Source organism: Rhinoderma darwinii, chromosome 1, assembly GCF_050947455.1.
Source record: "Rhinoderma darwinii isolate aRhiDar2 chromosome 1, aRhiDar2.hap1, whole genome shotgun sequence".
Classification (NCBI taxonomy): Eukaryota; Metazoa; Chordata; class Amphibia; order Anura; family Rhinodermatidae; genus Rhinoderma; species Rhinoderma darwinii.
In genome coordinates this window covers 75,832,692-75,846,289 of record NC_134687.1, presented here as the reverse complement: position 1 = coordinate 75,846,289, position 13,598 = coordinate 75,832,692, and the positions used below count along the sequence as shown (strand labels likewise).

The window sequence follows — 13,598 nt, the reverse complement described above, 5'->3', positions numbered from 1 at the left end:
TGGCCACTGGAGCTAGGAGTATTATTTCTGAAAATCAGCTAATTTATATAGACACCACTAATTCTGAGTTACACAGGAAATGTTATTAGTGAGCGGCACACAAAGTTCCATAAATAAATGTTTCTTTATCTTAATGTAAAGACATGACCACTTACGGATATCATTAGGCTAAATATTTCCAAAGAAAGGGCAACAATTGAAATAACTTATTTTTCCGAAAACAATTGTAAATAAGGATCGTATATGGCAAAGTTCCTTATGATTAAACAAACTGAAAGACATTTCCCGGCTAATGTGGAGAAGTTGTACTTTAGGAGTGAGGGGAGGGCCGCTCATCAAGGATGTTATTCGTACATTGGTTCCTGTTGTCTTTTCTATAAAATAAAGTTGGGGGAAATTACTCAAATTCCTGAAATGTGCCATGTGGGCAAATGGAAAAATGCAAGGTGTAAAGATAATGACATGAAACGTGCCAGCGGTGGTTTGTGGGCTTGATTGGGTTTCTGTAGACATCTCTAATGCTTACAGTAAAAGTAACCATTGTCTCTCACACTACCTTTTACAAGAAGCTTTCTTTGAAAGTTTTACCATCTTTTATTATAAAATAAAAAGGATTAGAAATCCATTGCAGTGGTTTTAGCATTGCAACTTTTATCATTCTTAGGGTATGTGCACACACACTAATTACGTCCGTAATTGACGGACGTATTTCGGCCGCAAGTCCCGGACCGAACACAGTGCAGGGAGCCGGGCTCCTAGCATCATACTTATGTACGATGCTAGGAGTCCCTGCCTCTCTGCAGGACAACTGTCCCGTACTGTAATCGTGTTTTCAGTACGGGACAGTAGTTCCACGGAGAGGCAGGGACTCCTAGCATCGTACATAACTATGATGCTAGGAGCCCGGCTCCCTGCACTGAGTTCGGTCCACTACTTGCAGCCGAAATACGTCCGTCAATTACGGACGTAATTAGTGTGTGTGCACATACCCTAAGATGTTAGAGGACTGAAATCTATCATGCGGTTGCACCTTGTACCCTATAGTGTGCCTCTATCTACCAGACCACATTTGAATCTTCATATTTTAGAGGTGTCATGAATTACTCTCAATATTTTAAGATGTTCAAAAATGGTCACTGAAATGGATATTGCCTATTATAAAATGACCATAACCATAACAGATTCCGGAACAGATTACTATATGGTTTCAACTCACAAGTGAAGCAAGCAGAGCTAGGAGGTTGACTGGAGGCCACAAAGTTTTTGGAAATGTTTAGTGCAGTCTAGCCTATAAACACTCTAATGCATGCCAACCCTTCTAGCAAATTTTAGTTTTGCCAAGATTCAAGTCTAAGCCTGACGGCCAACTTCTATAGTAGAGCGAGAGCTATAAATTTCCTTTCTGCGACAGCTGGGAAAAAAAAAAAAATATATATATTTCAAGTTAGGCCTTGTTCACATCTGCGTTAGGGGCCTCCGTCGCAGATCCAGCATAGTTTACCGGAAATAGCGCAGCATGCTGCAGAACAAGGGCATACCAGAAGCAACGGTTCCGTTGCACCATGGACATCCCGACAAAGCCCATTAAAGTCAATGGGTTCCATCAGCCGCAAGTGGTGTCCGTGCTGCAACTGAACGGTTGCTCTGCTCCGTCAGAGGAGTAGAACAATGCCATACCAAAAGCAACGGAATGACCAGACAGATGTGAACAGGGCCATAGTCTACTAAAATGTTATTTAGTTTAGTTTGTAGAACACAACATATTTGTAGAATGCAACATATTCCCGGACGCCCTGAAATATTAAATTGGGTTTTCATCTCTTTATGAAGCAAAACTGCCTTCTTGGGCCTAAATGCCGGCATTTCTCAGTTCACAATTCGGGAGCACTGACATGTAAATAGATACGGTCAGTGTAGACATTACTGATAACGAGAGGATTTCAAGGACCAATTAACATTTACTGTCCACTTAACTGTCTCTTCATCGCAAATAAAGATGCTTAGTGGTTTCAGGCCGAGGCCAGCTCCCCTAAAGTCAAATTATATCATTAAACCAGTGCTCAATTACTACCCATAATGGCATCCAAGTGGCAGCGTGTAGCTGGTGGCATAAAAACAAAATTGCATCACATTTATGACCAAAAGGTAATCATTCCTACACTTAAAGAGGGTCGTGATTCCAGAAATACCGGCAAAGTAAAAGCAGCCATTTACACTGCATGTGATTACGAGTAAGTTGGAAATCAAGCCTCTTGTCTCACACGCTGTCAAAACACTGCCAGAAATATATACCTGTTGTCTTCAGCAGAAGACATGAAATCAAGGACTATACAGAAACTATAGGGATACGTAAATAACCATTTCCTGCTGCAGGTGGGCATGTAAGGTAAAAGCCAGGAGGACAATGCCACTCATAACGAGTCCCTGGCACACCTGACCCATAGGCAGTGAAATCCATAAGAGAACGCTTACAATAAAACAAATAGTGGAGATGTAGAAGAGTGAAAAATGCTAGAATAATAGGAAGAACAGAAAATTATATTCTAGTAAGCAGATTGAATGATTAAACGGCATAGGTTTATTTTTGAGACGGTCTTGCAAACAAGGGATGTTGAAGGCAGCTATAAGGTTATATTCACACACTGCAGATTTTTATCCGAATGGGATTGACAAAAATCCATGCAGCAGCTGCAGAAACAATCCCATTCAGACGTATGGAACTCATTTTCAGTCACGGAAATTTCTGCTAGAATTCTGCTGCATCTAAACTTATTGTACTTAGAGTCTAAAAAAAAAAAAAAAATGGTCAGTTCAATATGGTCATACACTGGGCTCTGAGGCCGAGAATATGGTGGGGAGGCTAAATTGTACCAAAGCTGTTATGCCGGCTATACTTAAAGGGAACCTGCCAGTAGGAGTCAGTAAACAACCAGCATGCCGTTATGCAGCTGGGGTTTAGTGTTCAAAACCTGTTCACGGCAAGAACTGATGTTTCAGGAATACTTAGTAAGTTGTCATTTACTTTACTAAGTGGAGTCCAGAAAAAGTCTAATGTGCATTGCGCATGAAGCAGAGGACAGTACACCTTGCTGTACTCTGAATGCGCAGTGTGTGTGTGTGTGTGTGTGTGTGTGTGTGTGTGTGTGTGTGTGTGTGTGTGTGTGTGTGTTCCTGGCCTTAGGGTGCAGTCACAGGATTGTTTCTGCAGCAGGTGCATGGAATACTGCAGGTACCATTCAGATGAATGGAACAGATTTTAAGGGCTTGTCTACACGTAACGGAATTTCTGCAGCAATTCCGTTGAAAGTAGCAGACATTCTGCTGGGGAAAAACCGCACCATTTCCTGCATCTTTTACTGCAGAGAATGCGGTTTTCTAAAGGTTAGGAGATGGTGAGATCTCCTCTGAAAAACCGCAGGACAATTTCTGCTCTGAATTTCTACGCAGCGTGTGGGTGAGATTTGTTAGATCTCACGCACTTTGCTGCTACTGTATTTTGCTACGTATTTTCCATGGGAAACTACGTGTGAACAAAATCTGCAGCATGTGACTGCAACCTAAGGGCAGATAAAAGAGTTGCCTGGTTTACAAAACTCCTTGTTAACAGATAATATTTAACCCGACTCCCAGGATATTGTGAAGAAAGATTTGCTAAATTCTGAAGTTTTCCACAAGAGCAAATATTTCAACTAAAATATTTTCTACTCCTAAACAAACAAATTGTGCACACACTACTCTGTTTACTTTTTTGCAATTGTGATACTCTGTAGAAGTCATTACACAAGATGTTAAGGACTGAAAATAAAGACATGTCATATAAGGTCTTTTTTACAAAAGAAACTTTTTTCTTTTTCTTTAGTAAAATGGTTTGGATGCGGAGCAATAATCTTCACTTCTGCCCTCTAAGCCCTCATTCACACGACAGGGTTTCCCGGCCATGTGACGGCCGTTCAAAAAACGTCCGTCACACGGCTGCAGTAGGAACAATAGAACCCATTGGGGCTATTCACACAATCGATTTTTTGACGGCCCGGCAAAACCTGCCCCATTTTCATGGCCGTCATTGACATGCCCCATTTTCGGCCGTACTCCCGGCCCTCATAGAAGTCTATGGGGCCGGGTAATACACGGCCATCACTTGAATGTGCTCCAAGTGACGGCCGTGTCTTCCATCGCTCACGCTCTCTCCTTCTCCTCCCCACTGTGCAAAGTGCATGTGAGGAGGAGGAGGGTATTTTTTTTTGCTCCCTGTACGAGTGGAATCCCCAATCCCCGGCCACAGCTTCGGGAACGCTGTGGCCAGGGATTCCGCTCCAGCAGAAGTCCCTGACTTCACTGTGTCCATATATGGACACAGTGAAGTCGGGGACTTCTGAAGCAGAATCCCCGGCGATGTGGCCGGGGATTCCGCTCCAGGAGAAGTCTCTGGCATCACGGTCCATATATGGACACAGTGACGTCAGGCACTTCTGAAGCGGACCCCCGACCCTGTGGCCGGTGTCTCCGGGACATTGAAGTCAGGGACTTCTCCTGGAACAGTGGCGTTATCTACAGACAAGTAGGGGGGGGTGCTGTGTGCCACCACCTACAGGGGGGCTGTGTGCAGCAAAAATTTACAAATTAAATTAATCAGATTTTAAAACGGACAGGGAAAGAAAAAAAACGGGTCAAAATCAGCAACACGGCCCCGGAAAGGAATCGGAACGGATGTAAAACGGGCGGGAAAAATGGCAGATTTTATCGGCCGACACTCAGACCCGGTCGTGTGGCTACCGTTGAATTAGAGAACCACAATCTGATATGCAATGTGTATGAAGAGCCGTATCCAACTACTGGACCAGTGATCTGCAATATGTGGCCCTCCAGCTGCAGTGAAGACAGGCATGCTGGAAGTTGTAGTTACACAACAAATAGAGACCTGTAGGTTACAGGTCACTGCATCAATTTATCGTAGTTGAGTCATTACAGGTCATGTGGTTCCTGTTTACATCTGCTAACTTCTTACCCACACAAGAAATCTCATTGGGGTGTAAATAATATTAATTTTCATGTGTCACACTACCTGGATGACTACAAGGTACGCAGATTTTAGGTCTAGACTGACAATGATCACCGGTTGCTTGTAAATTCCTATCCATATTTGCTTTTTAGACGGTTGTAACATACAAACATGCTTTCCCCTTTGAAGTTTCCATGAGCTGACCCCCTGTGAAGGTTTTAACCTACATTTTATGCCTTTATTAACCTGGGCCCTATAATAAAAATGGGTACTGTTAAAATAAGGACTTTAATTAAACCTACTCACGTGTACGGTGGGGACCATCTCTGCATTGTTACGGAATTTACAGGTCACACAAACGGGGCAATTTAACCCCTCGATGTCCATATTTCAGAAAACACTTAGGACATTACAAAAGTTTATTCATGTTGCTTATATAGCACCAACATATTCTGCAGCGCTGTAGAGAAGTTGTCATCACTCACGGCCCCCTGGGTGGCTCACAGGCTAAATTCCCTATCAGTATGTATTTGGAGTGTGGGAGGAAACCTACGCAAGCACGGGGAGAACGTAGAAATACAGTCAGACTGGAACTCATGTGTAGTTTTTAACTAGTCATTAAACCAAGGCTGCACAAATTCCAGGAGCCAGGTAGCCAATACGCCGAGATATTTGCTGCCGGCACAAAACATTGGGAGTTATTTTCTTTTGATGGCTTTGAGAGGTCTGAATGGCAGTAAAAAAACAAAAACCTGACTCTCAAAGTTTGCAGTACATTGTCCACCCCTGGTCCAGCCACATCTGAACATACCAGTCAATAAAAGAACAAATGTTTAGTGAATTCTCGAACCATTATGACTGGTATTACAGTATAGTCATAGCGTATAGCGTCCTACTAAAGTATTGAATACTTTAAAGCGTTAATCCCATTTTATAAAGTGACGGTGTATTGCTAGGATATGCCATCAATTTATGATCGTTAGGGGTCCGACTTCTGGGACCTCCAATGATCAGAGAAGGAAGGGTCCACTTCAAAGTCTTCCCTGCACATCAGTGCTCCCGGCTATACAACAAACTGCGGCACGGCCCCATTCACTTTCTGCAGTTCCCTGGTCGCCACGGTGTATGGAAATACAGTGAAGGGGATGTAGCTCTAAGTCAGCACTGTGAACCCTTCATTTTCAGGATCGGTGGAGGTCCCAGAGGTCAGTTCCCCCCTAATCATACAGGCGATGGCATATCCTAGTGATATATTACTTTTTTCTTTTTTTTTTTTTAAGTTGAGCATAATTCTTTAAAGGGGACTTACACCTTGAATTATCATCATAGCTAATTGCCGGTAGGCGATTTTGGTGGGTACTACAGCTGGCCTCCCCACAAACCATTCAGTAAAAAAAAAGCTAAATCCTTTGGATCTCTATGGAGGATACGTAACTTTGTAAACTCAAATCTCTCTATTTTCTATTATGTACATCCTACTACGACATACAAATGTAATTTGGTATTTGCAACGTATGCCTGGATGAGACTGCAAACCCCTACTATGTACATTATTAATAGATACATCCCAGTATGTTCCTACATCAAGTTGAAAATGCAAACCTTACAGAAACCGTTGTTCCAAAGAAAAGCAGAAAGCCAATAAACTCACAACATGGGGTAAATAGCGTAATCCCGGTGCTACTGTTACTTGCTGCTTCCTAAATTAGCTCCATGTATTCTTTACAGGCCACTAATTTAGGAAATCTCGAGTGATCGCTAATAATGAATGATCAAAAAAAATTTACCATTAATGTTGTCATTACAGTAGCCTATGCAAAGGTTGTATCGCTATGTCACCATCTTATTAAAGGAGCAGTACACACTCAAAGAAGGTCTATTGTATAAGATCATCTACTGATCAGGGAAGGGGCACTTTGTGTTGTCTCTTATCTCCAGTCTGGTCACCGTAACAACATGAGAAAGGTAGTCATTTTCTAACACCGTGTACATGTCTAAGGTTTCATTCACTTCCAAGGCAACCATTAGGAATACAAAAACAGACACAAAACGACCAATGGACCAGTTGTGAATGCATTCCAGGACTTGCATAATAATGTATTCTCCGATTCTTCACGTGCAGGGCAAACTTATACCTGAGTTACCTGAACGATCAAGCCGCAGCTGCGCTCTATGGATGACCTGGTGTCACTATGTCAAGTGACATGAACTCCTCTGAGCTGATCAATAAATAATAAATGCCAGAATATTGCTAATTTATTGAGTTTAGAATGGGCGACGTGCATTTCGACGTCCTAATCCTGCGGTAGTGAAATACATGATTTTGCTGCCACACCACGGAAGGTCGTTAGATGCAAACGACTGGCAAGGTTTATAAGTCTTTACCAGGATATGGTTAACGATGGCACTTACAATGTGTACTCAAAAAGCAATCTGTCCCCTGGTACCATAAGGTTTACACACAACCATAACTGTATACCTAGAATTCAAAGATTTGACTACGATCTTCACGTTAGAGATGGCATGAGTAGGCATGGTCAATAACGGGGTCTAATTTTGTAGTTCACAGTTTGATTGTAACAACTACGGTCAGCAGAAAAGGCGGCCGTCATTTTTGTGTACATTTTAGCTGATCGTTTTGCGCATTTTGATTTAGGGGTTAAAGTGACAGAGGTCATTATCTGCAACACCTTTGACCCTATAGACTTAAAAGCTTTTCCAAAATAAGTTCAGATTTTTTTTTGCACAACTCAGCAGGAAAGGGGCATATGCTGAAAGATGTTTTGCACCATGAATTGAATGGTTTTCCTCACGGATAAAAATGCATTTTTTGGGAAATATTATGCGTTTGCATTTTCTAAAAGCACTTTTCGCCCACAGTAGTAAGGGACGGCTCTGTTCACACTAACATCATGGCATCTCTTTATAAAACGGAGCCAAGACAGATACGGTGGATCCGTTTATTAGAGTCCAGTATTTTTCAGGGCAAGAATAGCGCTGCAAACTGCGCTATTCTTGCCGTCAAAAATACTAGAAAAGGTGGACGGAAACTCAAGAATGCAAAATGCGTGGATATTGTTTACCACGAAAGACTGAGGCAAAATAACAAAGCATGATCGAAAAAAGTGTCCCGACTGATGAAGCGGATTCCTATTGGACGAAATTGATTGTTTTTCGTTTTAAAGGAAAACCGATCATCATTCATGTAAAATCATTATATCTATGGTCCCGCAATAAGTCACCCACATCAGTAGTAATTGCCATATTAAAAAAGACACTCAAATTCACGATGCCACTAAAAATATTTGTATAAAATTCAACAAGGGTTTCAACTTCAGATCTAGATCAGCCGCTGTGGAACAACAAATGCCAGATTTATCAATGAAGGCCATTCTGGAACTAGTAGTGCCACACACACACCACTATAACCCTACAAGACGCACCAGTCAGTCTAGTAGCAGAAGAAGGTTAATAATTACAAGCGGCACAAACAGCCCAGATAAGGTGATCAATACAGGAGTTTAACCCTCTGCCTGCCAGGAGATGAGCCACTTCCTCTGCGCGGCTCTGTCCAGCAAACAACTCAAAAGGTAACAGACTTTTTCTGGCTTTCTCTCTGTTCCAAGGGTTAAAAAGTTTGCAAAGAGTTGCAAGACCAAAGAATGAAAACATGACAATCCCTACACAGCATCAGTAACAGTTGTGAAGTCCCTTACACGGGACACCACAGAACATGCGCTCCGGGATGCTGCAACAAATAGGACATCCAAACAGTAGCAAAATGCTCAATATGAAGCGGATCCCGGGCTGACCTGTGTGATAGGTGCCCAGCAGCAGCAGCAAGCAGATGACATCCCAGCCCATGATGAGTGCCCAGGAGGGAGGCTGCCTCATATCTCCAGCACTCACTACCCCTCTGTCGTCTTCTAGGATTATCCTCAAGCAGCAGTTGTAACAAGTGACCTCCTCACCAGGAGCACAAGCAAGGTAGTTAGTGCGGATCTCCCAGCCACGCCCTGACTCCTCCCACGCCCCGCCCACTGACCATGCTGCTCCGCTGAGAGCACAACACTGATGAGCTGTGTATGATACTGTAGTGTGGCGCGCTGTGTATAGGACTGATGAGCTGTGTATGATACTGTAGTGTGGAGTGCTGTATATAGGACTGATGAGCTGTGTATGATACTGTAGTGTGGAGTGCTGTATATAGGACTGATGATCTGTGTATGATACTGTAGTGTGGAGTGCTGTATATAGGACTGATGATCTGTGTATGATACTGTAGTGTGGAGTGCTGTATATAGGACTGATGATCTGTGTATGATACTGTGGTGTGGAGTCCTGTATATAGGACTGATGAGCTGTGTATGATACTGTAGTGTGGAGCGCTGTATATAGGACTGATGAGCTGTGTATGATACTGTAGTGTGGAGTGATGTATATAGGACTGATGATCTGTGTATGATACTGTAGTGTGGAGTGCTGTATATAGGACTAATGATCTGTGTATGATACGATAGTATGAAGTGCTGTATATAGGACTGATGATCTGTGTATGATACTGTAGTGTGGAGTGTTGTATATAGGACTGATGATCTGTGTATGATACTGTATTGTGGAGTGCTGTTTACTTATTACAGGCTACCAGTATATATAGGGCTGATTATCTGTGTATGATATTGTAGTGTAGAGTGTTGTATACTTATTACAGGTTACCAGTATATATAGTGCTGATGATCTGTGTATGATATTGTAGTGTAGAGTGCTGTATACTTATTACAGGCTAGCAGTATATATAGGACTGATGAGCTGTGTATGATACTGTAGTGTAGAGTGCTGTATACTTATTACGGGCTACCAGTATATATAAGACTGATGAGCTGTGTATGATACTGTAGTGTAGAGTGCTGTATACTTATTACAGGTTACCAGTATATATAGGGCTGATGATCTGTGTATGATATTGTAGTGTAGAGTGCTGTATACTTATTACAGGCTAGCAGTATATATAGGACTGATGAGCTGTGTATGATACTGTAGTGCAGAGTGCTTTATACTTATTACAGGTTACCCGTATATATAGTACTGATGATCTGTGTATGATATTGTAGTGTAGAGTGCTGTATATTTATTACAGGCTACCAGTATTTAGAGATAGTACTGATGATCTGTGTATACTACTGTAGTGTGGAGTGTTGTATACTTATTACAGACTACCAGTGTATATAGGCGTGATGATCTGTGTATGATATTGTAGTGTAGAGTGCTATATACTTATTACAGGCTACCATTATATAGATATAGTACTGATGATCTGTGTTTGATACTGTAGTGTGGAGTGCTGTATACTTCTTACAGGCTACCAGTATATATAGGACTGATGAGCTGTGTATAATACTGAAGTGTGGAGAGCTGTATACTTATTACTGGCTGCTAGTATATAGAGATAGTTCTGATGAGCTCTATATGATACCGTAGTGTGGAGAGCTGTATACTTATTATAGGCTACCAGTATATAGAACTGATGATCTGTGTATGATACTGTAGCGTGGAGTGCGGTATATTTATTACAGGCCACCAGTATATATAGGATGGATGAGCTGTGTATAATACTGTAGTGTGGAGAGCTGTATACTTATTACAGGCTACCAGTATATAGAAATAGAACTAATGAGCTTAGTATGATACTGTAGTATGGACGGCTACGATCTGACGTTGCAGTTGTGGTGCGGTTAAGCACCGCATCTAAACCGTGTTAAAAAATAAGTGAAAACAAAAAATCGCAATGCGGTTTTGTAAAGGGGTAATTGGCCTCACAGGTTTTACAGGTGAAACATGTTAAAAAATGTGATTCACCTGCAAAAACCACACGACAAAAACCAAAGCAATTTATATTAAAACACATGCAGTTTTGCTGTGTAGTTTTTGGCCGCGCACCACATTATCACAACATGTTAACATAGACTTAAGGACATACTGCTTTTTTTTGGTTGGGTTTCCACATTGACCCTCAACATCACAACCGCATGTTGAACATACAGTATTTACAGGAGGTAGCACAATAAAGCTGATATAAACCACTAGAACAATTGGGCTGTTCAACAATTGGGCTCCTCAAGCACGGAACAACGAGCCCTTCATGGGCATCCTCGGGTGGATTCACACGCGGCACATTTTACTGCATACATTTTCTGCTAATAAAAATCAGTTCCATGAATCTGAATGGCGTTGTTTCTGCAGCAGGTGCATGGATTTCTGCAAGTTCCATTCAGATGAATAAAACTAATTTACAGTCACAGAAATTTCGGCAACAAATTTGCCGCATGTGAATCCACCCTTATGGATACCTTTATTTAATGTCCCAATTTGTCATGACAGTGGCCCATTCGATTCGCCACAACTTTGAAATAACAAAACCACAATAAAAACTTTGATAGTAATGTAGATGAGGTAAACAGTAGTGTAGTTAGTTTTCCTCCCGAGCGCCTAATTTGTAAGTTATCCGCTCTGTTCCTGTTTTTAAGTTGTCCCACATGACCGCGTTGATACTCTCATAATTCTGTAATCAGCTTCTTTATGCATTCCTATAAGAGCCAAATTGAGCATACTATAGGAATGCATAGAGAATTCTTAAGGGATCCACGCTACCTACGCAGTCACTGGAAGCCCACATAACTCTCATTCACAAGGAGGGCAAAGATACAGAGGTCTGCAGTAATTATAGACCTACGTCTCTACTCAGTACCGACGTTAAAATTTTTGCAAAACTTTTGGCACAACGCCTTAGTCCTCTTCTACCGAAACTGATTACACCTAAGCAGGTGGGATTTGTACAGGGAAGAGAAGGGAAAGACAATTCTCTACGTCTTTTACATTTAATGCAACTTGCTAAAATGAAATGTTTGCCTCTGGTCCTATTGGGTATGGACGTGGAGAAGGCTTTCGACATGGTAGACTGGATATTTATGGAGGAGACACTAGCCTGCTTCAACCTCCCCATAGCGTATATCCTTGCTATACTACAGATGTACAACCATCCGACAGCACAGCTTTGGATTAACGGCACGTTGTTTTCTTCTTTTCACATACTGAACGGGACTAGACAAGGTTGCCCTCTATCACCGCTTCTCTTCGTGTTAGTAATGGAGACACTAACACAGAGCATAAGACACCACCCTGATATCCAAGGCATAAAAGTACAGAATACACAACACAAAACAACGGCGTTTGCCGAGGACCTTCTCATCATTAGGTCAAACCCTTTGACAGAAATGCCAGCGGTGATAGATATCTTTGAAAAATGTGGAACTTTATCGAACTTCAAGATAAATACAGAAAAATCAGAAGCCTTGGCGATAAATATTCCTGACTGTATAACTAGAGGCACAATACCATATCAAATGGCGCTCAAAATACATCACATACCTGGGAATAAAACTATGCAAACAATGGTCAGACCATTTTTCTCTTAATTTTACCCCACTTATACAAACAGCAAAATCCACTATGGAGTCTTGGATTGCTCCATTTATATCTTGGATGGGCCGAAAGAATCTAGTAAAAGGTTTAGTACTACCCAAACGTAACTATTTATTCCAAATGTTACCAATCTCCGTTACTAATACCTTCTTCACGCGCTAACGGTCGTTAACTTTTCATTATATTTGGAATAATAAACATCCTAAGATTTAGGCCTCATGCACACTTCCATCACCGTTTTCTCTGCCATTTTTGACGGATCCGTGTGTCCGTTTTGGTATCCGTGTGGTTTCCGTGTGTACTCAGTGTCCGTTCCGTTTCCATTTTAAACGGACGTTGTGCTTCTGTTTCGCTTCCGTGTTTCCGTTAAGAAAACAGAAGGTATTGCACTTGTCACATGTCCCAGTCTGTGAACTTTGGCACGACCTGCCGTTGCTAGGGCAACGGATCTGTCAAAAACTGACGGCACACGGAACCATTCCGTGTGCTGTCCGTTTTTTTGACGGACCCATTGACTTCGAGATGTCCATGCTTATATGTGTATTGACGTCATTCCACGTGTTCCCCTGCTTGGTAGTGGCCAATCAGAGAGAGGGTATGAGACGAGCCCTCTAGTAAGTGATGGGCGTCCCGCGCTACCAGTTGCCGACTAGTTGGGACAGCCAATGGGGATAAGATAAGGCACGCAGGCGCATTAGGGTGAAAGCAGATAAGATACTGCTGACCATAAATACATGCCCTCGTCGCGCATGCGCAGTAGCAGCAAAAATGGTAATAGAAAAAATCCCCATACGTTAAAGCGGCTGCATATGATAGTGATGTGGTTATGGATAAGGATAACTATGGGAGCAAATGAAACGACTGTATTTAGTCTATAAGGTAGAGTCCAATAAGATGACATAACGTCACTGTGTCATTTCCTGAGTATAGTTCTAAAAGGATGTAAAAGCAAGTATTGCCTACAAACTATGGTGAATAGATTGATTAGTAGAGATAATTTCGAAGACATAAGGATAAAGTTAGGTTCAATAAGGGTCAGTGTATGATCACATGACCCATAATTAATATAGAACGGTCAATTCAATAGCAAGTGCCATTCTAATGGCTATTTTTAAGTTAA

At 41.9% G+C, this 13,598-nt stretch overlaps 1 protein-coding gene across 1 annotated transcript in view; it reads right to left on the bottom strand.

Annotated features, from left to right (window-relative positions):
* The window catches only part of KIT (KIT proto-oncogene, receptor tyrosine kinase), a 61,520-nt gene extending 52,522 nt beyond the window's left edge, over window positions 1–8,998 (bottom strand). Inside the window, exon 1 of the mRNA XM_075859770.1 lies at window positions 8,812–8,998. Within this exon, the coding sequence (XP_075715885.1) occupies window positions 8,812–8,893 (82 nt within the window). The 5' untranslated portion in view covers window positions 8,894–8,998. The remainder of the gene's footprint in view (window positions 1–8,811) is intronic.
* Window positions 8,999–13,598: the final 4,600 nt, after the last annotated feature.